The 26,313-nt window shown below is 38.0% G+C and overlaps 1 protein-coding gene across 8 annotated transcripts in view; it reads right to left on the bottom strand.

Moving 5' to 3' along the window:
- The window catches only part of UTRN (utrophin), a 506,643-nt gene that overhangs the window by 362,173 nt on the left and 118,157 nt on the right, over window positions 1-26,313 (bottom strand). For 6 of the 8 annotated variants that reach the window (XM_057528180.1, XM_057528182.1, XM_057528181.1 and 3 more), the window contains 12 exons: window positions 22,562-22,654; window positions 21,247-21,324; window positions 20,806-20,898; window positions 18,180-18,352; window positions 15,573-15,688; window positions 14,701-14,867; window positions 9,728-9,931; window positions 8,641-8,822; window positions 7,527-7,677; window positions 6,237-6,356; window positions 3,994-4,095; window positions 250-357 (listed from right to left, as the gene is read on the bottom strand). In XM_057528180.1, the coding sequence (XP_057384163.1) occupies window positions 250-357; window positions 3,994-4,095; window positions 6,237-6,356; window positions 7,527-7,677; window positions 8,641-8,822; window positions 9,728-9,931; window positions 14,701-14,867; window positions 15,573-15,688; window positions 18,180-18,352; window positions 20,806-20,898; window positions 21,247-21,324; window positions 22,562-22,654 (1,587 nt within the window). The remainder of the gene's footprint in view (window positions 1-249; window positions 358-3,993; window positions 4,096-6,236; window positions 6,357-7,526; window positions 7,678-8,640; window positions 8,823-9,727; window positions 9,932-14,700; window positions 14,868-15,572; window positions 15,689-18,179; window positions 18,353-20,805; window positions 20,899-21,246; window positions 21,325-22,561; window positions 22,655-26,313) is intronic. The other 2 variants (XM_057528183.1, XM_057528179.1) reach the window with 1 other exon arrangement.

Here is a 26,313-nt window from a genome sequence, read left to right on the forward strand (position 1 = left end):
CTTTTAACAGGACTTTATCTTCCTGTTCCCCAGTCAGGAAATGTAAACATGTATATTTTATTGTAAAATTCACCTGCCTTGCAATTAATTCCCTAAAGCTAAAACATAAGACTCCTGGTTCTAGATCCTTACATGGCAGCATTTCAGAGTTAGGTAATGAGTCTATTCACTAAACTGTATTAACCATTGATATAAAACAGTATGATATCATAGGCTTACAAGACAGATGCTGACAATGACATCACTTACAGCCAGTCGTCGAACACTGACACTTAGTTCCTTTTGGTCTTTGAAGTTGCTCGTCTGGACTTTATTTAAAGCCTCTTCTTTTTCAGTTAACCATGCTTTCAACAAGCACTACAAATAATAATCAAAGTTAGAAATATATTTAGGGAATCATTTGGTAATTCAATTCAATCAAGTTCCAGAATCTCCAATTTTTATGTTACTAGAGGCTTATCCACATCTGGGATAAGAAGGACTTCAAACACCTAAGCCTGAGGCATAAATGACCCAGGAAGGCATCTTTCTTTAAGGTATTACCCTTCTCAGATTTGCAACAGATCGACCTGAAATTAGCCCCACTCCTGGATAACTAAACCTAATTCTCAGGGAAGTAGGTGGGTCTAAAAGGCTAAATCCAACTATCCAAGTCTCCAAAAGAATCACTTTATAACTCTCTAGATGCAGAGGGAAGGTCAGAGATTTTCTTGTCTCAGCCCCTCATTTTAGGGAAGAAAGAGAGAGAAGCCAAATTATATGTCCAAGATCTCTTGGCTTGTTAACTGCAGAGCCAGATCAAAGACCCACACCCCGAAGCCAATGGTTTTTCCATGCATCTTGCAGGACAACCACACGAATGCTCCAGATTTGACAGCAATTATGACTAGAGGACAAAGTTTGAGGATAGTCCAAAGTCAATATAAAGATCTTTAAATTTCATTGGCCAGTGATGCATGTCTTTTAGGCAGAAGATATTTAGTAAAGTAGGGAGATAAACATGAAGGAGGAGTAAAAACAACAAAAATGGCTGCATTGGGATAATTTTTCCCAAAATGTAGTATTTACCACAGAAACCTTTTTCTATAGAGTTGAGGGGGGAAATTCTTGGTCATGTGTTTGGAATCAACTCTTTCTCTAGTTATTTTATTTACCAGTTTATTTAACAACCATTCTCTGCCTTTATATTCCACCAAAAAAGGACAAAGATTAGAAAATACAAGACAAATATGGATCCTGTCCTCAATGTAGTAAGAGTGATAAGATACGCACAAAAATAACTGTGCCACCAGTTAGAAAGTGCAGACATCACAAAGAGATTGCTTACAGTTTTGAAACAGTGGGGAGGGGAAGGGAGTTTATAGGTGATTTCATGGTCCTAGATGGATATGTCACTGGCAAAGCCCACTGGGGTACTGGGAAAAATAAGGTGGAATCTAGGTGATAAGTTCTAACCTCCTCTTTTGTGCTTAGTCTAGTTTCACTTGCCCATAGGGGGCCGTGTGCAGAGTCCTTGCACCTAACAAGGTGGATTAGTTCCCAGAGGAGACCCACCATGCCCAGCATCTCAGGTCAGCAGCCGGTGCGCAGAAGTGCTGTGCATGACACCTCAGTCCAAGATGGCGGCAGCAGGCCATGTGCAGAGAGGCTGCACCCAGCACTGTATAATCTGGAGCCATGAGCAACACACTTGCACCAGACCCGCGAGAACTCCAGCCCCTCCCTGCCAAGAAGAACCCTCTAAAGCAGCCCCGCCGATGATTGTTGGGGAGAGCATGGACTCCAGAGCGCAAGCTCACTCCTCTCCATTCTTTCCTCAAAGAATAAAACTTTCGGACTTCCCTGGTGGCTCAGTGGTTAAGAATCCGCCTGCCAATGCAGGGGACACGGGTTCGAGCCCTGGTCCGGGAAGACCCCACATGCCGCGGAGCAGCTAAGCCCGTGTGCCACAACTACTGAGCCTGCGCTCTAGAGCCCGTGCTCCGCAACAAGAGAAGCCACTGCAATGAGAAGCCCGTGCACCGCAACAAAGAGTAGCCCCCACTCGCCGCAACTAGAGAAAGCCTGCATGCAGCAACGAAGACTCAACGCAGCCAAAAATAAATAAAATTAAAAAAAAAAAAAAAGAATAAAACTTTCCTTTGCTTCTGAACCAAACTAGGTTTCATTCTATTGGCTCGAGCATCACTGGGCAAGAGGGCCCTTGTAGGAGTCGGACTCGAAAGGGTTGGTAACAGGTGGGGAGAACTTAAAAATAAAGAGATGGGTAAAAAGGCATTCCGAGGAAGATGCCACACTTAAAAACACAGAGGTTAGAAAACCAGTTCGCTCTTCCAAAAACATGAAAACAATACAACAAAATCCATAAGCAACCTATGATGCACCATGCACTGGGAAAAGAGAAGTGAAAAAGAACCAGCACTACTCTCGTGGCCTTGACAGTCTAGGAATGGGCTACAAAGTGGGAATTCAGGATTTGAGCACTGGGTACATGGAAGGATGGAGGGAAAGTTAAGTTTGGAAAGGTAGGTTAAAGTCAATCACAGAATACCTTGCTTGCCACACTTGGCTTATGCTGCAGAAATTTTGAACTAATTCTCAGAGCCCATTTCTATCTTAAAGCCTCTGCAACTGAGTGAACAATAATCCCTTGAAAGATTTTCTAATTCAGACACAGTTGATTGGTCTCATTCTCTTTAACAGCAAATTATCAATTAAGTACCAATGTTGGCTTCAGTTCTACATTTTAACACGATTTCTCCTTCCATATCACTAACAGAAGGCCATTCAAAGGTCATTTTTAAACCTAAGGTAATAAATGGCCAAAATCCCAGCCACTCTCTATTTTTAAATATTTTTAATTACCAAATTTTGATTCTTTCCAAATTTTAAATTATTTTACTTAGAGGAGTAACACAATGGTTACCAAGCAATCAATGTCTCCCACAATCATTAATGAAGTAAAATTTTAATTGTTCTACATGACTCATTGGCCTGAATTAAAAGGACTAAGTAAATTTAAATCTTTGTAAAGCGAAATGTAACTATTTCAGAAATCAAAATCAGGTCCATTATGAGATTCTTAATAGGACAATTCTGGTCTTGGGGGCAGGTGGCAGTAACTTACAACTTCACTGGGACAAATTTTGCAACTTGCTTTTTAAGATGTTCTCTCTGCCACCATATTTAGTAAATCACAAAACATCATACATCTGTTTTTATTCCGTGAAAAGAATATAGTCGCTTTTTGTGGATGGAAATGAAATGCATTTAAAAGACTCTCAATGGACACTGAGATGTGGGAACAGAGTATCTGCTTATTTTCTACACCACAACTCTTTGGCATTTTGAAGAAAAGTCTTGCTTATTTGTATTCTGTTTTGACGGTTGCTTTTCTGGAAGGATGAAGATGGGCAAAGGGCCACCACTCAGACTGAAAACTTAAAGTGGCAGCTTTACACCAAAGGTTCATTTTCTATGTTAATCCTTAGTGAAAAAAAAATTAACTAAGTGTTCAATCAATGGTGTTACTAAATAATATTTTCTTATTAATTTCAGTAGTTATCCTGATTAAAAATCACAAAAAATTCTTGTGGTTTAAAGTTCACAAAGTATTGAATGGATTCATTTACCATTATGTACTGAGCACAAACCATATGCTAGGCTGTATGGATACAAGTTCAAATACGTTACCCAACACAAATGCAGTAAAAATTATGTCATGCAAATCCTAAAAGTAGCATATCTAAATACTAACATTCTCAGTAATGAACAAAGTCAAATTATTATTACAATGGAGCTAATATATAATGCAATCTCTATGAATAAACTGCATGATAAAATGGACACAAAGCTGACTTTTAACATAATAAATAATTATTTGTAAATTTTCCTTTTGAGGAAAAATAAACTAGACTTTATTCTAATGCCGTAATTAACGATGGGTTTATTTTTCACCACTTACTTTGCCCATTATGGATAACAGCTTCATACCTGTTCTTCCAGTAATTCCTGCCACAGAATGTTGATTTCCTGTAACCTGTTCCAACGTTCTTCAGTCCATCGGCAGACGGCTGTCCAACGTTCACCGAGTTTCTAGAAAAGGAAGAAACCATCCTTTGTCAACAAAGCCTTAAGAGATAATTAACACAATCCTTAAAGAAATTCTTGGCATCCATCGTTCTCTATTACGGAGTAGCAATTTATGAAAAATATTTTTATGAAAGTTGCTGTAAATAATACAGATGAATCCTACAAATTTATAGATGAGAAAAACTAATTTCCATAGAATTTAATTATTTCACACTACATAGCTAGAAAGTGGCACAACTAGAACTCCATCCTGTAACTTTTGACCCCAAATTCCTGCTCTTTTCCGTTTTATTGTGGTTTTTATATGAGAATTTAACAGTTTCACATATACCTTCGAAATAAAGCAAACATTTATTTTCGGTGCTTCCATTTTTTTCAGGCTATCTTTAAGACAAAATTCAGTGCGTCAATTGTTTCTTAACCATCTTTTACATGCCAAGACAATTTTCATCTGTAGTACCAAAATTATGAAAAAAAATTTTTAATTTATAAAAACTATGTTTTGAATGAGAGAATTTCTGTGAAAAAAATACTTAATTGATTTGTTCTGTTTACATTGCATGATCCATAAAAAATTCCACAAAACTTAGCAACAGAATATTACAAGTATTAGCAAAACTAAATAAATAAATTTGATTAATTTAAAAAAATCATTCTTCATGATGACTTCCCCAAAAATTATTTTATTACCGCTTTATAAATAATGACTAACAAATTGTAAATTTTATTTCTTCATTACTTGCTTGGGAGCAATAATTATTTAATTAATATTATCTTATTTCAATATTTAATACCAGAGTAAGCTTTGCGCAGCTCAAAGGGTAGAGAATGCAGAGCCAGAAGACAGGTCTGTTGTCTCAGCATGAAAACTTATTGCCTACTTAAACCTCTGAATTTCCTCACTATTAAATAGGCAAGACATGAATGCCTACCTCTCAGATTACTGTAATAACTAAATACTACTGCACCAAAGGCTCAAAATCACTGGCTAATTTTAAATGATACAAAAGAAAAAGAATTTCATATGATAATTTATAGTCTTAAAGTTACTGAACATCATCAACTGGCAACATTATATCAGATAATTCAAGTATCGTTTAAGTAAAATACCCTTGAACAACAGAGGTTTGAGCTGCGGGTCCACTCATACTTGGATTTTTTTCAATAAATACATTGGAAAAAATTTTGGAGATTTGTGACAATTTGAAATAAAGACGAAGCACATAACCTAGGGATACTGAAAAAATTAAGAAAAAGTTAGGTATTCATAAATGCATTAAATATCTGTAGATATGCATATAACACAAAATATTGGGCTGCCCGAAAAGTTCATTCGGTTAATAAATATGTTATTCAATAAAGTTCTTGGTGAAAATGAAAAGTGTGTCTTTTATTTTTCCTTAAAACTGAACGAACTTTTTGGCCAGCCCAATATGTCCTAATGGACTGTTTGTTACCAGTAACGCCTCCAGTCAACAATAGGCTATTGGTAGTTAAGTTTTGGGGAAGTAAAAAGTTATACTTGGATTTTCAACCACTTGAGAGGTCAGTGCCCCTAACCCCAAGTTTTCAAGGGTTAACTGTCAACCAAAAACTCTCTTTATAAAGACTTATAAAGATACACTATAGTCACTGAGCAAAAAGAAGCAAGGTTCCCAAAACTGGTGTTGACATTCACACATTGATCTACCAAAGAAACTGGGATATTAAATCCCACACGGCTGAAATTCTCAAACTTTACATTTTTTTTCCCGTATTCACTGGGCCCACTCCCAGGGACTTAGGTCTGCGTAGAGCCCAGAAATATGCATCTTAACAAATTCGTCAAGTGATTCTGAGCAAGAAGTCTGTGGACCACTTGTTGAGATCAGTTCTTATGCTTCCACATCTTCTTCATATGCCCAAGGAAGCTGTGGACCACAAGCGGCCCCAACCATTCCCTAAGGGCTGAAGTAAAGGAATGATACCTAGGTTCTCCTGTAAACCCCCATGCTGTGGAATCCCAACTGGGAAGTACAACCTAAAGAAGATTGTTCTACGATTCTAAATAAACAGTGAGACCAAACAGGAAGAAGAGGGGCAATGTGCAACTGGGGCTCAGACCACAGGTCCCTTGGGACAATCCTACTTTACAGGGTCCTTACCTGTAACTGATCTTCCAGAATAGCTGTAGCACTCTCGCCACTGTTTTCATCAACAATCACTACCATGTGAGTTAGGGAATTTACCTTCACCTGTTCAGCCTCAAGATCATTTTGCAAACTCTAGAGAAAAAATTAAGATAAACCATTATGTCTACTCTTTCCCATTTATCTATTTAAAATCCACTCAGTTGTCAATAGTAATTAAGGACACTTAATGAGGCATGGTGTTTAAATCTCCAATCATTAGCCTAAGTGTTCTACTAATGAAACAAATCCATTATACATCTTTACATTTCATTATGAACCAAAGCAGTTTGAAAATGCAATGTCATAACAGATTGCAAATGGGATGTCATCACTTTTATTATTTTTATTCCAAGTTTTGGCCAAAAGAAAAAGAAAAAAGGTGTCCCATAAACAAGTTGAGCGCCTATAGTAGGAATTAAGAATATAGAATCATTAAGTCAATAAAGTCCCAAACTTAAATACACATAGTCAGAGATCATTTTATCTAGTGCAACATGGTATAAAGTGACAGATAAGTCAAATGCTATTTGATAGTCAGAAGCTGTTCTGATTTGTTACCCAGGAAAGCAATTAGGGGTATACAGACAATTTCTCTTCCCACTTCTTCCATGGGAAGAGCATTGTAGGTCACAACACATACGTATATAGGTAATTTATTCAAATACTACCAATAGTGTCATCAGATGCCTTGAGTTTTTGTGTTTAATCTATCCCTAAAGCTTTATTTCAGTTATCTAGATATTTCATTGAGAAATAAAATTCTTCAGTTCGCAGAGAGGCTATTTTACTCTACCTTTCCTTGACTATGAAAAGTTATCTCTTACATTTGTGACCAAATTAAATCTCCCACCAAATTTTGAATTTTTACCTAGCAGAAGAAGCAATAGCCTTCCTGAAAGGATTAGGTACAGATCAATCTGAGGGTTTCCTTATTTCCCCACACACTGCATTCATGCAACACCCTAGGGTTCTTAACCACTCATAGGTCCAAAAAAAAAAAAAAAAGCCCTGAGAATCTTATGAACACTATGTACTTTCAGAAGAAAACTACACATACCCACATAAAATTTTACCTGTGCTTTCATCCCTGGCTCAGAAAAGTCACATTCCCATGCACTCTACCCTACAGGCTGCTGAATAAAAGAGCACACTGAAGAAGTGTCCCATCTCTGCACTAATGATAGAAGCCATCAGCTCCTGAGAATGCTGAGGGCTGCTTTTTCATATTTGATAAGGTATAAAAGAAATATGAGCCAGATTTACTTTATGATCTTCTAGCAGCTTTTGTAGGGATTTTAAGTCATCATCTAGGGGGCAAGTTTCCATCTTCTGAATGCGTTCTTCTGTGAGTGTTAACCAGGCGGAGAGCTGCTGTAGCTGCTTCCTCTGCAGTTCCATGAGCACATCGTGCAGCCTGTCCGAGGGGAACACAGCATTATTCCCACTCCTTCTTCCCTTTGCAACAGCAAATGCACACTCCAGGCAGCAAAGAAATGGGGCAGGGAAAACATTCTTGTCTAACCATTTAAAGTAGCATTTGGCCTTTAAATACAGAAACCAGCCAAAAAAAAAAAAATTATTTCCTAAATGGAGTCAATTAAATGCAGTCAAAGAATGCAAATAACAGCACCCTCTATTTGTATCAGAATCATTGTTTCTTCAATCAGGAATTCCTGCCTATTAAATAGGTGGAAATTGCCATGGAATGCAGTTTGCTCCTTAACACACAATACACGAAACAAAATGAACCATGGGGAAAAAAATACTTAAAAAAATGTTACATGGGACGAAGTGAGAGAGTGGCATGGACTTATATACACTACCAAATGTAAAATAGATAGCTAGTGGGAAGCAGCCGCATAGCACAGGGAGATCAGCTTGGTGCTTTGTGACCACCTAGAGGGCTGGGAAAGGGAGGGTGGGAGGGAGATGCAAGAGGGAGAGGATATGGGGATATATGTACACGTATAGCTGATTCACTTTGTTATAAAGCAGAAACTAACACACCATTGTAAAGCAATTATACTCCAATAAAGATGTTAAAAAAAAAAGTTACAAAATAGAATTGGGGATAAATATAACATAGTCCTGTCTTCATATGAGAATTAATGGTTAGCCAATTTTAATACTGCAAAGTCCATATTAAATGTCTTTGCTAATTTCTGTATTGCAACTTTTACCTTTGCATTTGGTTAACATATCAAAGGGGACATAAAGATCATACAAAATTCCAGCAACACTACATAAAGAAAAGAGTCAAAATTTTACAAGGCAAGTTCTCTGGTTATCTTGTTCTCACAGACATGAAGACTTTTACTTGTGCTAAACTGGGCAACGCAGTCTACGGAATAGTGTTCCTTTCTGAGCTTCCACTCACCGGGACTGTCTGTCCATACTTGCCACCCTTAGTGCCTCCCATCTGGCATTCAGCAGGGTCATTTGTTCCTGAATCTCAAACTCCTCTTCATCTGACAGAGTTCCTTGTGTTATCAGCTGGTTTCCTGCCTGCAGGACATTGCCAACACTGCTCTGGTGCGCCGTCAGCTCCATCATAAAAGCCTGAGAAGGTACATCATTATGATTTGTGGGCTGCTCAGTGAAGAAGAAAAATCTTAATAAATTGTTAATGTCTAAATATTAATGCTGTGAGAAAAAGTAACCATGTAGAGTGCAAATAAATAAGACTTTGATCCAATTTTTTAAGCTCTGATTATAGGGAATCAGCAGCTGCCTGAAAGAAAAAGAATAGATCAAAGAGGACGTTACATGTGATAACACCAGCTATTTTTAAGTAAATGCTGATTATGCTGCTGTTAGGTCGTGAACATGGAATTATGAGAAGATATAATAAATAAAGCACCACGCTCACCCAAGAGAAAGTGCTTAAAGAAAGTGACCATTTCTATTATTTTCAAACCAAAACAGCAAATCAGGCCTGCCGATTAATATATCAACACCAAGAAACTACTTAATCAAAAGAATTCTTCACATAATCCACTCACTACACTGCAATATATCCCTGAAATAGTAGGAAATTTTCAATATATAAAATTACACAGGAATAGTGGATATGAGTTTTCTTAATCATACAATAAATAAAAATAACCACTTCCTGGGGAACATTCAAATCTAAAGATTTGGTGTGCATTCATTAGCCATTTTGTGTTTAACTATAATGGTACACTTCAGAAACGAGCAGTACTATGCACTGATTTTTGTCAGCGGCTTCACAGAATCTACAAATTACGGTAAGATTAAAATCCGAAATCTAATTCCAGTGCACAGTTAAATCACCCACACCAATTCTGTAACAAAGCCCTATTTAAATATCACAAGTCTTAAAATATGCCATGACCTTTCTGTGGAGCAGAATTCAGTAAACAACAAACATCAGGGTACAGCCCCTGATTAAGACACAGGCACCATGGCACATATATCCTGCTCCTCAGCTATAGATTATTTACTTCGTGGGTTGCAAACTGGTCTTTGACTTCTTCAACATCATCGGAAATGTCATCCTGCTCCTGGAAAGTGTCCTCGGCAGAAAGCAACCAGGTCAGCACTTCCTCCAGTGCTATCTGATAGCTGTCCAGATCCATGTCAACCTCGGTGACAGTGCTGGGGGTTTCAGCTCGGGGACCCTCTTGCTCCTCCTCTGGCGCTGAGCTCTATAAAAACAAAGCCAAGAACACTCACAAGCGCTGTGAAGACCAGAAGGTGTTCAACAAAGACACACCGGATGCAGAAACTAAGGTAGGCACCACTGTGTCTTAGGCATCCACCTGATTCTCAGGAGCTAGGTGAGCCACGCCATGAAATAGAACGCATTTATTAATGCTAGGATGGCAAAGCCTACAAAAGCTGCATCACTCATGGATTCTGTACTCAGGGACATTCTAATATAGCTGGGAAGAGACAAATAACCCACATGAATCACTTCTCAACAGAAATAAAAAGGCTATTAACAAAGTTATAAATTCCATGGGTCCAACAAGGAATGCTATTTGCATTCGCCAAGGGCTAAAATAGGAAAGTTTCATAGAGGATCTGGAACCTGCTGGGCCTTGAAGGATGGATGTCATTTAAAGAGACAGAGATTAGAATCCTGCTTTGACCCTAGTTAAATTGCTTTTACTGAACTGCATTTTAGACACTGAAAGACAGCCACACATACAGGCTGTCGTACTGATGATATTTTTTTGAGGCAGCTGCCCTCTAGTTTACTAGCTGGTCTTTTTTTCTGAAGAGCCCGCGGAATAAGTTATTCCAAGCTCCTTCTAGGCAATGAAGTATTTTCTTATATACTTTAGAATCATAACCAAACCTACCACCTCTCTGATTCATTTGTTCCCTTCCAGAGCAAAAATTCTTTAAAATTTGCCTACAGCCTGTCTCCACTTTATCACCTCTCATCCACAGTTTTTATGTACTATCTCAAACATACACAAACGTATAGAGAACAATACAAGAAATGCTCATGTATTTAACAGCTACATTTGTTAACACTCCCTTTCATGCTGATTAGGCACTGGTCCCCACCACACACCTGGAAAAGCTTTTGCCAGTGTTACCAATAACCTTCTCATTGACAAATCCACTTTTCTAGCATCAGCTTGAGGATGACCATGTAATTAGCAAAAAAAAAAAGAACATTTTTGATAATCAACAGTACTAGAACAACACACATAAACCACAACTGTTCCAAGCAAACCCGGAGGTCCGGTCACCTTATGTTCCTTAAGCTCTCGGTGGCATTCCCTACATCTGACCAGTCCCCGCCCTCTTGAAGCTCTCCTTTCCCTGCTTCAATAACACCATCTTGGTTTTCCTCCTAGTTCAACAGCATTTGCCAACACGTAAGTAATGAAGCTCCTCAAAATTAAGTGCAGAGCCCTTTTTCCTTCTATGTCCTCTGCCTGCATGGCTTCATCCATTCCCATTGCATTTAAAGAACCATCTACATCCTGCAAACATTTACCTTTATATTTCTGGCCCCAAACTCCAAACTCCTATGTCCTACTTCCTTAACATCTCCACTTCAATGTCTCATAGGCATATCAAACTTTGTCAGTATTTAAACCCTACTTTTTTCCCCCAAACCTCTTCACGCTTCCCATTTCAGTAAATGCCTCCTCCATGCACTTAACCCCTCCACCTAAAAATCAGGGAGCCAGCCTTGGTCTCCAGCTTTTACCGCCCACATTTAATACGTACGTATAAGCCATTCCTACCTTCAAAATTCATCTCAAATCCATCCAGGCCTTTCCATCTTCCCAACAACTGTTTGTCCTCAGCACTGCAACAGCCTGCTACCAGTGTCTTTGCTTCCCCGCTGCTACCCAGACCGCTACCTCCACCACCCACTTCTCAAAGAGCAGCCAGAATGATGTTTGGAAAATGTAATCACATCATAAGACTTCCCTGCTTAAAATCTTTCACTGCTTTCTCAATGCTCTTAAGATACAATTTAAAATTCTTAACATAATTTACAAAAATACTGTGACAGCAAGAAACAGAGTGTGTGAGTGTGTGTGTGTGTGTGTGTGTGTGTGTGTGTGTGTGTGTGTGTGTAGGGTTGGATTTCAATTAGGTTAATCAGGGAAGTCATCTCTGAAAAAGTTCCATTGAAATTGAGGAAAGATGGGAAGCTTGCCATGCAAACAGTGGGTGGAGAAGCGTTTCACAGAGAGCAACCCACACATACAAGAATCTTGGGGAAGGAGAGGAAGAAGTCCACCACGACTGGCGTGCCGTGGCCTGAGATGAGTTGGGGTGGTGGGCTGGGCCTTGTAAACCACAGGAGGAGATGGGGTGTTTAATTAGTATGAGGGCTGGAACAGAAAGAAAACACACACCAAAGATATTCTGGAGGAAGAATCCAAATGGACCCGGTAAACAACATGCAGCAGTTAAAAACAATGAATCAGGGAGCCCACAGATGAAATGATGGATGATTAGGAGAGGTGGTGCCAAAGACAGAGAAGGGAAAATGAGTTAAGTTCTGGACCTAAAACCCCGAAACTGGAAAGCCACAATAATCCTGGAGGTCATTTAGTATCAAACCTCGATATTCTAATGAGGATATCTGAGAACTAGGAAAGTTAGTGACCAGCCAAAGGTCATTCAGACAGGCACTAGGATCTATGAGGTCGGAAGTGGAAGGCGTTATCTAAATGCAGGTGTTCAGAGGGTATTCATTCACATACAAGAGGAGACTTTCAACTGAGAGATTAATCTAAAGAGAAATTCAGGAATTATTTGCTGACCACCTAATGCTCTACAGCACATGTTTGTAGAAAGAGCAAGAGAGGAAGTCTGGCTATTAGTGTTCTCAGGAAAGTAGAGGATGGCAAGATATGTCAAAACAGTAGATGATTACAACTTGACCACGTTTTATCTCTCCTATTAACTTAATTCAACCTCTAAGGCATTAATGAAAGCATTAATGAAAAGGTTAATATTAATACACCTGCTCTTTTTCTTTTAATAAATTTATTTATTTTTGGCTGTGTTGGGTCTTCGTTGCTGCATGCAGGCCTTCTTTAGTTGCGGTGCGCAGGCTTCTCATTACGGTGGCCTCCCTTGGTGCAGAGCACAGGCCCCAGGCGCACAGGCTTCAGTAGTTGTGGCATGCGGGCTCAGTAGTTGTGGCTCATGGGCTCCAAAGCGCATGCTCAGTAGTAGTGGCGGCACGCAGGGCTTAGCTGCTCTGCAGCATGTGGGATCTTCCCGGACCAGGGCTCGAACCCGCATCCCCTGCATTGGCTGGCGGATTCCCACCCACTGCGCCACCAGGGAAGTCCCAATACACTTGCTCTTAATCAAACAGCAAATGGCTTCTGCAATTCTTATCATGTCACCCCGAGCCCTAAACAGAAGTGATTATTTTATCTACACATCATGAAAGGCAAATGAAATTTCCCTCCTTTTTAAAAGAGAATAGCCTTCACTATAAGTAGAATATTCCATCTTTCTAACAAAAGGAATCCCGATCCAATGAAGAAATGATTCTAAAACCAAAAGGCAAACTCCGAAGATTATCTGAGCCACTGAAAAGGATGCGTCATTAATGCAGCATAATAACTACACTGCTAGAGACAAATGCTTCTCAGCAAACACTCAATGATAAAACATTAGGGCTTTTCCTCAATATCACTTGATCCTCAAAACTACTAAAAAGAGCCCTTGGTTCACAATCTGGCCCTATCTCTTGCCTTCTTTTCCTCTAAGCTCTTTTCTAATTTTCTGTAAATCATGGTTTTTTGAAATGGAGAAAATAAAAAGAAGTGGTACCTACTACCCAAAGAAAACCTGAAATAATAAACCCTTTGAACCTTGAAGAAGAAAAAAAAAAATGCTATGCCAATTCAAGACCATTATCATTATCACTAACATTTGAAAAAAAAAATCTTGTTGAATAAAAATGAATAATACCTAAACAAAATGAGAAGCAAAAATTATAATAATAATATCTGCTGCTTGTTGAGTGGTTATTAACATCATTTTAGATACTTCAAACTTATTAACTTTATAAAGTGGGTGGTTTTGCCCAGATTTTGCAATAAAACTGAGGATGAGAGGGTAAGTAACCAATCCAAAACCAGAAGTAACAGGGATGAAATTTAAGCTTCAAAGCCCATGCTTTCTGCCTCTCTAAAATATATTTCTTATCACTTTGAAATCGATGTGTATCTTTTGATTGTTTTGTTGATAAATGTTAGACCAAATGACTTTCAAGGTCTCATCCCACTGTTAAGATTCTCTCATTTTATGAATTATGAGAACTGGTTAGACTAAAACAGAATAAGGTAAAATATGGATTGATTCAAGGCAGGATAATTCAGGAAGAAAATTTCATGACTCTATTTATAGCTCCTGAAAAAAAAAGATCCTCATTGATATACTGATGAATAAAACCACTGTCAGCCCTTAAGTGAAAAACTCACCAAGTAACATATTATCAATTATTCCTCCTAAAAGGAAGGGAAAAGCTTACATTTTGATGGCCCTTTTGAGAATATAATGGTACAAATCCATTTTTTAATGGCAAAAAAAATCAGTACTTAGAGCAGAACTAAAGCTGACATGAGAAAAACCACCTTCAGTACAGGACAAGAGTGATAAAAGATGACCAGATGATAGAAAAACATAGGTCCTTAAGCATGTTATGCAGAAGCATGATCACAATCCTAGACTCTAACTCTAGCCTTGCTGTATGAAATAATATATTTTCCTTCTTAAAAAGTAAAATCAGTAAAGTTATGGTTCTCCATTACATGCATGTGATGTGTGACAGCATGCCAACTGATAAACTGAACTTCTGATGCTGAGAAACCAAGACGTTCTCAGTCAAGAAAAAAAATGCTCTGAAAGTGTTTTTATCTAGTACCTAAGAGAAAACAAATATGGCAAGTCAAACACATTAATAAAAATTTACCTGTACCTGAATGTTAATTTCTCCTTCTTCACATTCTTTCTTATATTTCCTTGGAAGTGTCTCTACCTCACGGATGGCATCTATAGTGACTTGCTGAGGTAGCACCTCAAACAAAGATGTTAAATACATAATTATGGATTTCTTGTCAGGAAGCTGAACAGCAACATCTAAAAGTGGAAGAAAATAAGAACCAGCTTAAATTAGATGTCCAAAGTATGTGAATTGCTCAATACTGGATACAAAATAACTGTCTTAGTACCCATAAACAATGCTAGTATATTATCTTTGCAATACCACAGCTCAGTAAATTTCTATTTCATATAATATATGAGTCAAAGGTAAAGATGATTACATACTTTTTTTTGTTCAATATCCCATTTCTTAAAAATCTTCCCTAAAAGCTTCCCCCATAAGGCTCAAAGGTAAGCTATCATCTAAGATAATGTCACAGATTTCATTCATAGTATGAAAATAAGTCTAGAATTCAGTCCTGCAACATTTGTAACTAAAGTTTTCATAACATATACAAGAAGCTCATACAAAAACACATTTTAATGAAATAAATCAAATACTAAATTGTTTATCTAATAATTCTGTTTCCCTAAAACTTTAAATCTTATGCTCGTATTAACTATTAAATTAAATTAAATTAAATTACATTTAAATTAAATTTCCTCCTGAAGGATCCTAGAAATTGTTAAGCACAAAAGTATCATGTCTGTAATAAGATGGCTTGTACCACATTTCAAAAGGAAAAACACCTCCTCAATTCTCACAATTCTTTCAAGAAAGGGGGAACAAAAAAGCACTGCTTTTCAAGTATTCAAAACTGTAAAGCAAAATCAAGGTTGTAATTAAACACTGAACAATACCTTCAGGATCTAACAGCTTTTCAATTCCTAAGTAAGTTTGAGCCTTGCTGAAGGCATGTTCAAGTCTCTCAGTTGGGGACATTTTGACAACTCTATCCCAGCTGAAGAGATCGGGTCTGAAATCAGAATGCAAATAAAATTCAGTGAAGATGAAATATGTGGAAGCAAAGTTGTTACTGTTATAATCGAATACATTTCAGTTTTAGATTTTTTTATTTGTGAATATAAATTTAAAAGTTTATCTTTTATATCCCAAAGTCTTGTCAAATATATAATATTTTAAAGTAATCTATAAATATGAAAACAACAGGTAAAACATTCTAAGGTTATTGTATTGGTTAAACATGCCTGTTAAAATTCTGGAGTAGCCACTGAAAGACTAGAAATGGTATATTTCCCAAATAGTGAAAGAAAAAAAAAGGGAAGAAGAACCTACCAGTATAAAACAAGAAAGAAAAGAAGATATAGAAAAAAGAAAAATGAAAAGCTCAAAACAAGCGGTAAGAATGAACTTAAATACATCAATTATCGCAATAATGTTAATGGACTAAATTCTCCGATTAAAAGACCAAGTTTAGCAGAATAGAAAATCCAGCTCTAATCTCTTCACAGGATACTCCTAAAGAAAAGACCCTGAGAGAATTTCTGTCCACCCCTCTCCAAAGAGCTACTGTCTAGTATTTCATTTCTATCTTGATTTTCTTTTAATCCCACAAACTGGACATTATTGTTGCTCTGACTTACTCAAAAGTTGATCATTTTCTCTGCGCTCTATCTGCTCTTGCATCTTGGACCCACCTACACTTCTGGGATTTACCTCCCTCGTCCCCACCCGCCCAGTTCCCTCTCCAACTCCACCTCCTATTATTCCCCTTATTCACACCACTGCACCCAGTGGCCTCCCACATGCCAGGTACCTCCTCCCCTCTTGCCTGACATATTTTTCTTCAGCAATATTTACCATTTCTATATGCTCCACAACTAACATTTTCATTTTTAAAAAAATGTCTGCCTCCCTCTATTTGAACATCAATTCCAAGAAGGAGGACTGGGATTTTTGCTTGTTTTGTTCTCTGCTCTACATCCTGTGTCCGGCACATAGAAGGCACCCCACACATACTTGTTAAATCAATTAAGTAACAGATGGAAAAATGTTTTAGCTAAAATTCAAGTTTTATGATATCATCTCTTAACGGACTAGAAACAGTGGGCAACCCACTTAAACTGATAAAGGAGAAGTAGAAGAAGATGGGGTGTGGGTTTTTTTTTTAACCAGATAAAAGGTATATGAAAAAAAAGCTAAAGCAAATAGCAGGCTTATGGTAAAACATTAAAACCACTCCCTTTGTTACCAAGAACAAAACATTCTGCTCACTACCACCAATGCAAACTGATATTGTATTGAAGGACAAGGCACAAGTGAAGGGGAAAGGGGAGAGGAGAGGAGGGAAAGGGAGGAGAGGGGAGGAGAGGGGAGGGAAAGGGGGGAGGGGAGGGGGGAGGGGAGGGGAGGGGAGGGGAGGGGAGGGGGGAGGGGAGGGGAGGGGAGGGGAGGGGAGGGGGGAGGGGAGGGGAGGGGAGGGGAGGGAAGGAAAAAAACTATTATAATTCATGGTCATCTACCAAAAAAAAAAAAAAACTTACAGTAACAAATTTTGGTAAGAATTTAACAAGTTTCCAGATATAAGATGTAGAAAAGTCAACTGCATTTTCATATATCAGCAAAGAACATACAGGAAATAAAACTTGAGACAATAAATAATTTACAAGAAGAATAAAACACATAACAAATTTTGCCTTTCACATTTAAATCTTTGATGCATCTGGAGTTTATTCAGGGTATGGTGAGGCAGGGATCCAATTCACTCATTTCCATTTGTTCCATACCATCTATTAATCTGCAACATCGGCTCAGTTGTAGATCAGGATGGAGCTATTTCTGAGCTCTTTATTCCATTAGGTTGAACTATATGAAACTGCCATTTATATCAAAAACAGTCAAATTTGGCAATTTCATATGCTTCAGCCTATTATTATATTAGTGTTTTATTTATAGTACTATATAGTCTCAATTAATATAGCTTCATAATTAGTTTTGGTTTCTGTTTAGGAAGTGCTTCAGCCTGTCTCTTCTTCTTCAGAAGAGTAGTGGCTCTTTTTGGTCCTTTGGTCTTTTATTAAATAATTAGAATCTGTTCACAAGTTTCATAAAAAGAATCATTTATTTTTAATTGGGAGTTTTATAGAGTTTTCCTATAAAACTAAAGTAGGAGGCTGAAAACTGTCACAATTCTTTGTGTATATTACTGGTTAGTGCTGAATGAGTTAGTTCACATTGAACTATGTGAATTATTTTACATTTTTTAACTTACAAATATGTAGAAGAAACCATGGACACTGCACTGTGGCATTTAAGTCCTATGGAAACAAAGACGTGATGGGTAGTTTTTTTTCCATGATATTTCTATTCTTTATGTTTTCTTAGAGCGTGTACAGAGGAGAGAGGCAGTAGTGGGAAGGGCCTTTAGGGAGTAGTAAGTAAGGGAGGGACAGAGAGGAGGCACAAATCTGTACAAATCTGCACATCCAAGAAGAGTCACATCTCACTTATGTCGGTGGAGCACGGCATTAAAGGCAAGCCCATCTGTCCAGCTGGTGGTGAAGTTGAGGACATTGACCTGGCTGTACGGCCTGGTCGACTGGCGCACCCAGCTCAGCAGGATCTTCTCACTGTTGGTCTGCTGTAGGTCTGACATGATATCCTTCATGACATCTTTCACCTGTTCAAAAGAAACCATGGCTGCCAATAACCTCAAGTAGTCATTGGAATCCAGTCCTTGAATAAGGAATATTATATGCATGAACCGTTGGATCAGGCCACTGGTATTCATTTTATTTCAAAACTTTCCTTTAAACACTGGAAAGATAAATACATCTTAACAGTAATGATTTCGATTTAGAGGTGATTTTAACCTCACCTTTACATATTATGGCATTTTCTATATCTTAGCAATACTTATGTTACACTTGGCTACACTGAACATTTCTTTCATAGCCACAAAAAAGTAATATTTTAAAACTATACTTTACAAACATCTTTTAATAGGAAGAAAACTCAATTTTTATTTTCTACAGAATTGTGGAAGAAGGTAAGAACTTTTGGCTGACTTTAAAATCCAAGAATGAAGCACATTTCCTGATGGCAATAACAATTATAATCTAGAACTAATATTTTATATTATTATTCTAAATTAGTACATATAATTTAAGGAAGTGTTCAAAGAGTGATGTGGACATATCAAAAAAACCCCACAAGAGCCAACTTAAGGGGGCTTGAGAAATAATTAACAATAGTGAAAGAACAGAACCTATTAAATAAGTAAAAATCCACTAAATAAGTAAAAATCCACACAGATATATAAATGAATGGATAGATAGATAGATAGATAGATAGATAGATAGATAGATAGATACAGAGAAACAAGAGACAAGGAAAAGCTCTTCCTCATAAGTGGAAAGACAATTAACAAATGTAGAAGAAATGATGAAATTAGAAAATCACTTTGCCAAGCATTATATTAATAACTGATCAGGTAAGAACTATGAATGGATCTCAAAATTAACAGACAAAAGTGTAAAAAGTAGCTGAATATTTATACAGTCTCAAAGTATATCTCCACAAAATACTTTTTAAAAACAAAGGGCAGTCACATTACAGTGGAGACACCTGCAGATTCCACCTCACCCAAATGATGAGAGTTAATACTGCCAGAAAAAAACTAATGGACAGCATATGCTTCCTGATATGGTGTATTAAGAAAAACTCAATATTGGGACCTCCCTGGTGGTGCAGTGGTTAAGACTCCGCACTCCCAATGCAGGGGGCCTGGGTTCCATCCCTGGTCAGGGAACTAAATCCCACCTGCATGACACAACTAAGAGTTTGCATGCCACAACTAAGGAGCCCTCAAGCCGCAACTAAGGAGCACACCTGCTGCAACCAAGACCCAGCACAACCAAATAAATATTTTTTTAAAAAAAGAAAAACTCAACATCATTTTTGTGGCATTCCTCCCAAAAATGAATAACCTGAATCCAATCATGAGAAAATATTAGCCAAACCCACATGGAAGAACATTCTACAAAATAACTGTTCAGTACTCTTCAAAAATGACAATATCATGAAATACAAAGAAAGACTCAGAAATTATGCCAGATTAAAAGATGACTAAAAAAACAAGACAAATGAATGTAATAAATGATCTTGTATTTTCTTTTTCTATAAAGGATATTATTGGGGCAATTGACAAAATCTCCAAGAGCTATAGATTACATAACTATATTGTTTCAATATTATTTTCCTGATTTTAATAATTACATGCTAATTGTTAGTGCATGATATAATAATTACCATATGTATAATAATTAATACTAGCACTGTAAATATTAATATTATGTATTAGACATTTTATATTATATTATATTAATATAATAATAATATTGTAGTTATGTAAGAGAACTCCTTGTTTTTAGAAAAATGATTTGTTTTTACAAAATACTCACAGATCTATTTAGTCAAAGAGAAAGAGGGGGAGAGAGAGAGAAAACACAGAAATACAGACAGCTGTTAACATTTGGAGAATCTGAGGGAAAGGTATCCAGGAATTCTTTGGGCTATTTTTACAACTTTTTTATAAGTATGATATTTTTTAAATCTAATATTTTAAAAACAGATACTTTTTTTTCTACGCCAGGAAAATAGAGCAGTTTGTCAGGCTCTTTCACTCCAAATTATTATAAATTGAATTGTGTCCCCTCCTCAAATTCATATGTTGGAAGTGCTAACCCCCAGCACCTCATAATATGAATATATTTAGAAATAGGGTCCTTAAAGAAGTAGTTTAGGTAAAATGAGATCATATGGGTTGGCCCTAATCCAATATGACTGGTGTCTTGGAATGAGCAAAGGAGATTAGGACACAAACACACACACAAACACACACACAGAAGACCACATGAGGACACAGGAAGAAGGCAGCCGTCTACAAACAAAGGAGAAGAAACCAACCTTGCTGACACCTCGATCTCAGATTTCCAGCCTCCAAAATTGTTAGAAAATAAATTTCTGTTGTTGAAGCCACCCAGCTGTGGTACTCTGTGGCAGCTCTAAGAAACTAATACACAAATGATACATTTCCAATTCCTATTAAGAAGTGATTAAAAATCTTCCCACCTGCCAGTGCAAAATGATGCTCCAAAGTAATCCTAAAGTCAGTTTGTGATTTCCATCTACAATGTCCGTTCCTCCTATATTCACTAAATCCACCTAGTAAAATGAAAAAAATAACTTATAAGACAATTTTTCTACGGAAACCCAGGTTTTTGTTCTAGCTCGTTTGGACAGCAATATAAGTAAATGACAAAAAAAAATTTCACTTTAGAGAATCAGGTGAACCTAAATCTCAAAGATGTATTACTTATACAATAGATCAATAAAGTAGTCACAAAAAGCACAACTATCCCTTCACTCACAGAACAGGTTCAGTACGTCTCATAAGAAAAATATTTCCAGAAATCAGTTGATGCCAATGTCCAGAGCAGGTGGTTGGTTTCAAAATAAATCATCCCAATGGCATCAAAGGACCCCCCCCCCAAAGTCATATTACAAACTTACATTGTTCTGATGTAAAACCTGCAGCGCTCTGTTCACATTATTTAAAGCGTGTACCCTTGTGGAGCCACGTTCCTTCGGCTGGAAAACAGAACACAAAATCGAATGAGACAGAGAGTCCCTCCATGTTGCTGTCAAACACCGACATTGAGATGCCCATGAAACAGCAGCTCAGCACACAGAGCCCCTCTGTACCAGGAGCTCTGGCTGGGCTCTCAAGCCACCATGAAGGCTGGTGTTGACAGAATGCAAATTCTCCCACTAACAGCACCTTAAGATAGCAGTTCCTTAGCTTGCCTGAACACTGGAATCTCCTAGGGAGCTTCCAAGAATACCAGTGCCTGTGTCCAACAAAGACTGTGACTTAATGAGTCTGGAGTATAGGCTGGGTTTGGAATTTATAAAAGATTTCCCTGGTGATTCTAAGGTGCAAACAAGTTTGGGAACCAATGCTCCACCAGGGACAAAGCTTCTTCTATCTTAGTTGGGCAGGATGAAGAAAGATTTAGAAGTTATGTCCCCTCCACCCTGCACTAGTGTAGCCAGAGCAGAGAGGATTCAGAGGTGCTATCCCAGGTTCCAAGTAGGATTACAAGGGCCCACTGGGAAGACTGGAATTGCCACCCAGGGAAAGGTGATCTGGGAGGCTTCTTTCTGCCTCATTGGCCAGGGAATCTTATCTGACAAAGGGATCAATCTCTCCAATAGGTGCCTACCCACCATCTGGAAGGCAAAAGGTAGAGTGTAACACCCCACACTTCGGCAAGAAAGAAATTCATCTTCAGAAGTGCATCTCTCTATACCTTTTATAGTAATTCTACCTCTAGTGTTAAAGGTTGTACCCATAAAATACATCCTCTTCATTGGCAAAGTTATTTCTGTGTGAGTATTGGGTACCTTACACATAAAGCAATAGAGTTGGATTTGATGACGGAACAAACATGAAGATAATACTGAAAATCTGAATAAAAATAAATGCCATCAGTTTTCATAACTTTGTTTTTACTATTTGTTAAATAACATTTAAATGTATTTGTCTCTACTTTCTACTATTCAAAACATTATGCCCTCTTTACATATCCTTTCTTCTTTGTAATTCTCTACTGTCTGAGAGCAATAAACACATAAAGTATTTTTTTGATAAAAATAGAGCCCTCAATAAAGCCTAAATATCATTCAATCAAAAAATTCATTAAAACCCCTTTTTAACATTCCTGTTTCAGCCTTTACATTGTAAGGACCCCCAAGAGGGTCTTCAAGTATCAGTAATGATGAGAGATATGCCGTTAGCCTGGTTCTTGAACATGGCATCCCTCACCAGTGAGGTTCCCGTGAGGCCTTCTAGAAGATCCAGTAGCTTCCTTCCATCTTTGAGGTCTGTGAACATATCACTGATGGGTGGTTTTCCACTCTATAAAAGAAAAAGTACAATTTCAGCAGCAGAAATTTCATACGTAAGTGGCAAATAAATGAATAGTTTCATTTCTTCCAATTAAAAGTCTGGATGATCAGCAGACTATATAAACTAGACTAAGTTTGCCTTGTATGGAAAGAAGTACAAAGAACTTTGAAATCTATAACAAATGTTTTGAGCTGAAAGACATAAATTGCATTATCTCTTAGAAAGGGAGCAAATAAAACTGTGATTAATGTCAATATGCCTTGTATGTACAGATGACCCTTGAACAACATGGGTTTGAACTGTGCAGGTCCACTTATAGATGGATTTTTTTTCAGTAGTAAATACTAGAGTATTACATGAGTATTACATGATCCGTGGTTGGTTGAAACCTCTGAGGTGGAACTGGGATAGGAGGAAGCTGACTAAATTATTCATGGATTTTCAGTTCTACAGAGTCAGCACCCCTATTCCCCCATGTTGTTCAAGGGTCCATTGTATTCCTGAGAGAGAAGATGTGTTAAAAATATACATGAGGGCTTCCCTGGTGGTGCAGTGGCTGAGAATCCGCCTGCCAATGCAGGGGACACGGGTTCGAACCCTGGTCTGGGAAGATCCCACATGCCGCGGAGCAACTGGGCCCGTGAGCCACAACTACTGAGCCTGCGCGTCTGGAGCCTGTGCTCCACAACAAGAGAGGCCGCGATAGTGAGAGGCCCACGCACCGCGATGAAGAGTGGCCCCCGCTTGCCGCAACTAGAGAAAGCCCTCGCACAGAAACTAAGACCCAACGCAGCCAAAAATAAATAAATTAATTAATTAATTAAAAAAAAATACATGAGCATACAGCACCTGGGTGCAGAGGCCAAAGAAAAGTGTGCAGATTCTTATTCCAGCTCTGCACTTTACATTCACAGTATAAGCATGGTTTTCGGTACTTCCATTATGGAAGCAGGTCACGTCGTCATCAATTTCAGCTCTCCACTTCAATTTCAGCTCTCAGGCACTAGTTCTGTATTTCTAGGTCCCAATTTCTGAATGATTAGGACACTCTTGGCTCTGTGTCTAAATCCAGTATCCATCCTGTATTTTGAATGACAAAACTTATAGAATTTCTAAACTCTTGTTTCTGACTAATAAACAGCATCAACTTCCCCTGATAAACATATTCTAGCGTCCATGCCAGAAAATCCTACCCCATTCACAGGTAGACCTTGCCTGCCTGTGTGTGATATCATGGTTGTTCGCAAAGGACAATTACTGCACAGAAAATCAGGATGCCTCAGTTTTAATCTGTCTGACCGTTAACTAACTGGTGAACCTAAATCAGCTACTTACTACTATTTACCTTTTTCTAAATCACAGGTATTGTAAAGATCAAATAAAGAATATTATGTGAAAATGTCCAGATAGCTATAAAGCACAGTGTAATAAATGTTGTATGATTATGTTGAATCAAATTATTCCCTTCTAATATGAAATCCCCAGAGATTAATAGTTTTAGTTCCTGTCAATAATAAAGATATTTTATAACCAATAATTATTGTATCTTCTTTATTCTTCACTTTAAAACATACATATAAAGTCATACGAAACAAAACTTTACTCTGAGCTTGAAATGGGTGAGGGGGAGGAAGGAAGCCATCCTGAAGTTTCCTAGAACTTGGCATTTTCCCTTTTTTCCTCTCTTCCTGATTTCTTACATTTTTAATTATGTGTAATGTATAGTAAACTAGTGATTTCTATCATGTGGCTTTTCCATAGTTCATATACTCTAAATGAGAGGAAGTATGGTAAAGTCTTCACCTTAGAATCAGTAAAGAATAAACTATGGCTTATTTATATCTGAAACAAAGCTGCTTTTCTATTTCCAGCTGCCACTATGTGAGCAGTGACGATGTCAGAAATACATGGATTATCTCCATCGATCACAATGATAAACAGATTTGAGTGATGCAGGAGACCAGATCCAGAGGCAATACTTCAAGAGGCAGAGCGGGGAAGTTTTTTGCACACTACAGACTTCCTACCTGCTCTCAGTAAAAGCAAAGGGCAGAAGTAGCCCTGGTCATCTGCTACCTCTTACCTTCCTCCTCTCAAAACCCACCCAAGTACACTTCAGCAAACTAGCCACCAAATACCCAGATTCCCTTTCAGGAAGACGTGAACAACTCTGGTCTTAGAGCAAAGAGACAACAACATAGGTAAAGTTCATGGGAGAAACAAATAGGGATATCTAGGCACAGAAGGGACCTTAGGAATTACTGATGACAAGGGCAGCTAAATAATGTCTGGGCAGCATTTAACCCTTCTCAAATCCAGTACAGTATCGATTTTCCAAAAAAGAAACAAAGTAACACAAATCAGCATAGACTAAAATAAAGTAAATATAAATATTAGTCCATATTGCAAATAGTTATGAACGCCCACTGATGACCTCATTGTAGACAAGCCTCCTACCAGCCGTGTAACTTTGGGAAAGTGGCCTTTCTACATCTATTGGCTCATCTGTTAAACACTAAGATGACAGATGTTCAGTAAATGGTTGATATTATCATTCAGTACATTATCATATCATTACAGTGGTAATGTTTCTCACTGTCATAAAAGTGCCATAAAATTTCAACAATAGACGAAAGAATGGATAAAACAAATAAGCACTTCATCTTAGGCAGGAATGTAAAAGCAGATTCTGAACCTGAGTACATGTAAGTGTCACTTCATAGAGGAAGATCTTCCAAGTCCCGAATTCACTAATACGATGACCTGTAGGGATATATCCCATTCAAAACTAATGAACCTGATGATACAAGAGCACACCTGTGCTTTAGGTATGCACTGTGAGACAAGCATAACTCAGCAGTAAACCCAATGGATTCTTCCCTAGGCTTCACTGCTGCTCAGTGGTAAAGTGGGAGGCGTTCATTAAGAGGCAGCATTAATTTTTCCACATGAGACACTCTTTTCCTCTCCCTTGTCCGGGTCATTCACGTGTTTACTGAGGAACAAATCTTGAGAAAGACTCCTTGTGAAGCATTCTCTTGAAACAAAGGTAACTGAGACACAGTTCTATCCTTCTAGAAGTCAATCACTTACACTAGGGAAACCAATGCCTTTATATTCTTTAAAAAAAAAAACCCAACAGTAACAGCAATGCAATTTCTTTATTCTTTTTCCAAATTTCAGATAAATATTGATGGCGATCAGTAAGAAATAAGTTTTGTGCTGTGTGCCTATTCTCCTAACACTCCGCCACCCCACCCCCAGTGATGGCACGGGTGGTGTGTACTCCCATCTGGTACCTTCAGAAGAGCCACGTACACCTGCAGGAGGGAATATACAGCCCATGGATCTCTTCACTGGACAATGAAGGAAGGTACCAGGGCTCTTACAAATCCAAAACTGTGGTTCAAAACTTACATATAAAACACACACCCACACTCCCCACACACATAGCCAATCACTACAAAATACTACCTATTCCTGACAAATGCAATTTAGGAACGTCCCATAGGCAGATGGAAAGAACCAAACTATACCAAAGAGCCCGTTCCACCTACCACCTAGGAGAGTAACACCTATAAGTATGGTGATTCAGTGCTTTGTGCTTTACAACGGAGGTCAGAAAATGTCTTTCGTAAAGGTCCAGATAGTACTTAGTTTAGGCTTTG

Source organism: Balaenoptera acutorostrata, chromosome 14 (assembly GCF_949987535.1).
Source record: "Balaenoptera acutorostrata chromosome 14, mBalAcu1.1, whole genome shotgun sequence".
Taxonomy (NCBI): domain Eukaryota; kingdom Metazoa; phylum Chordata; class Mammalia; order Artiodactyla; family Balaenopteridae; genus Balaenoptera; species Balaenoptera acutorostrata.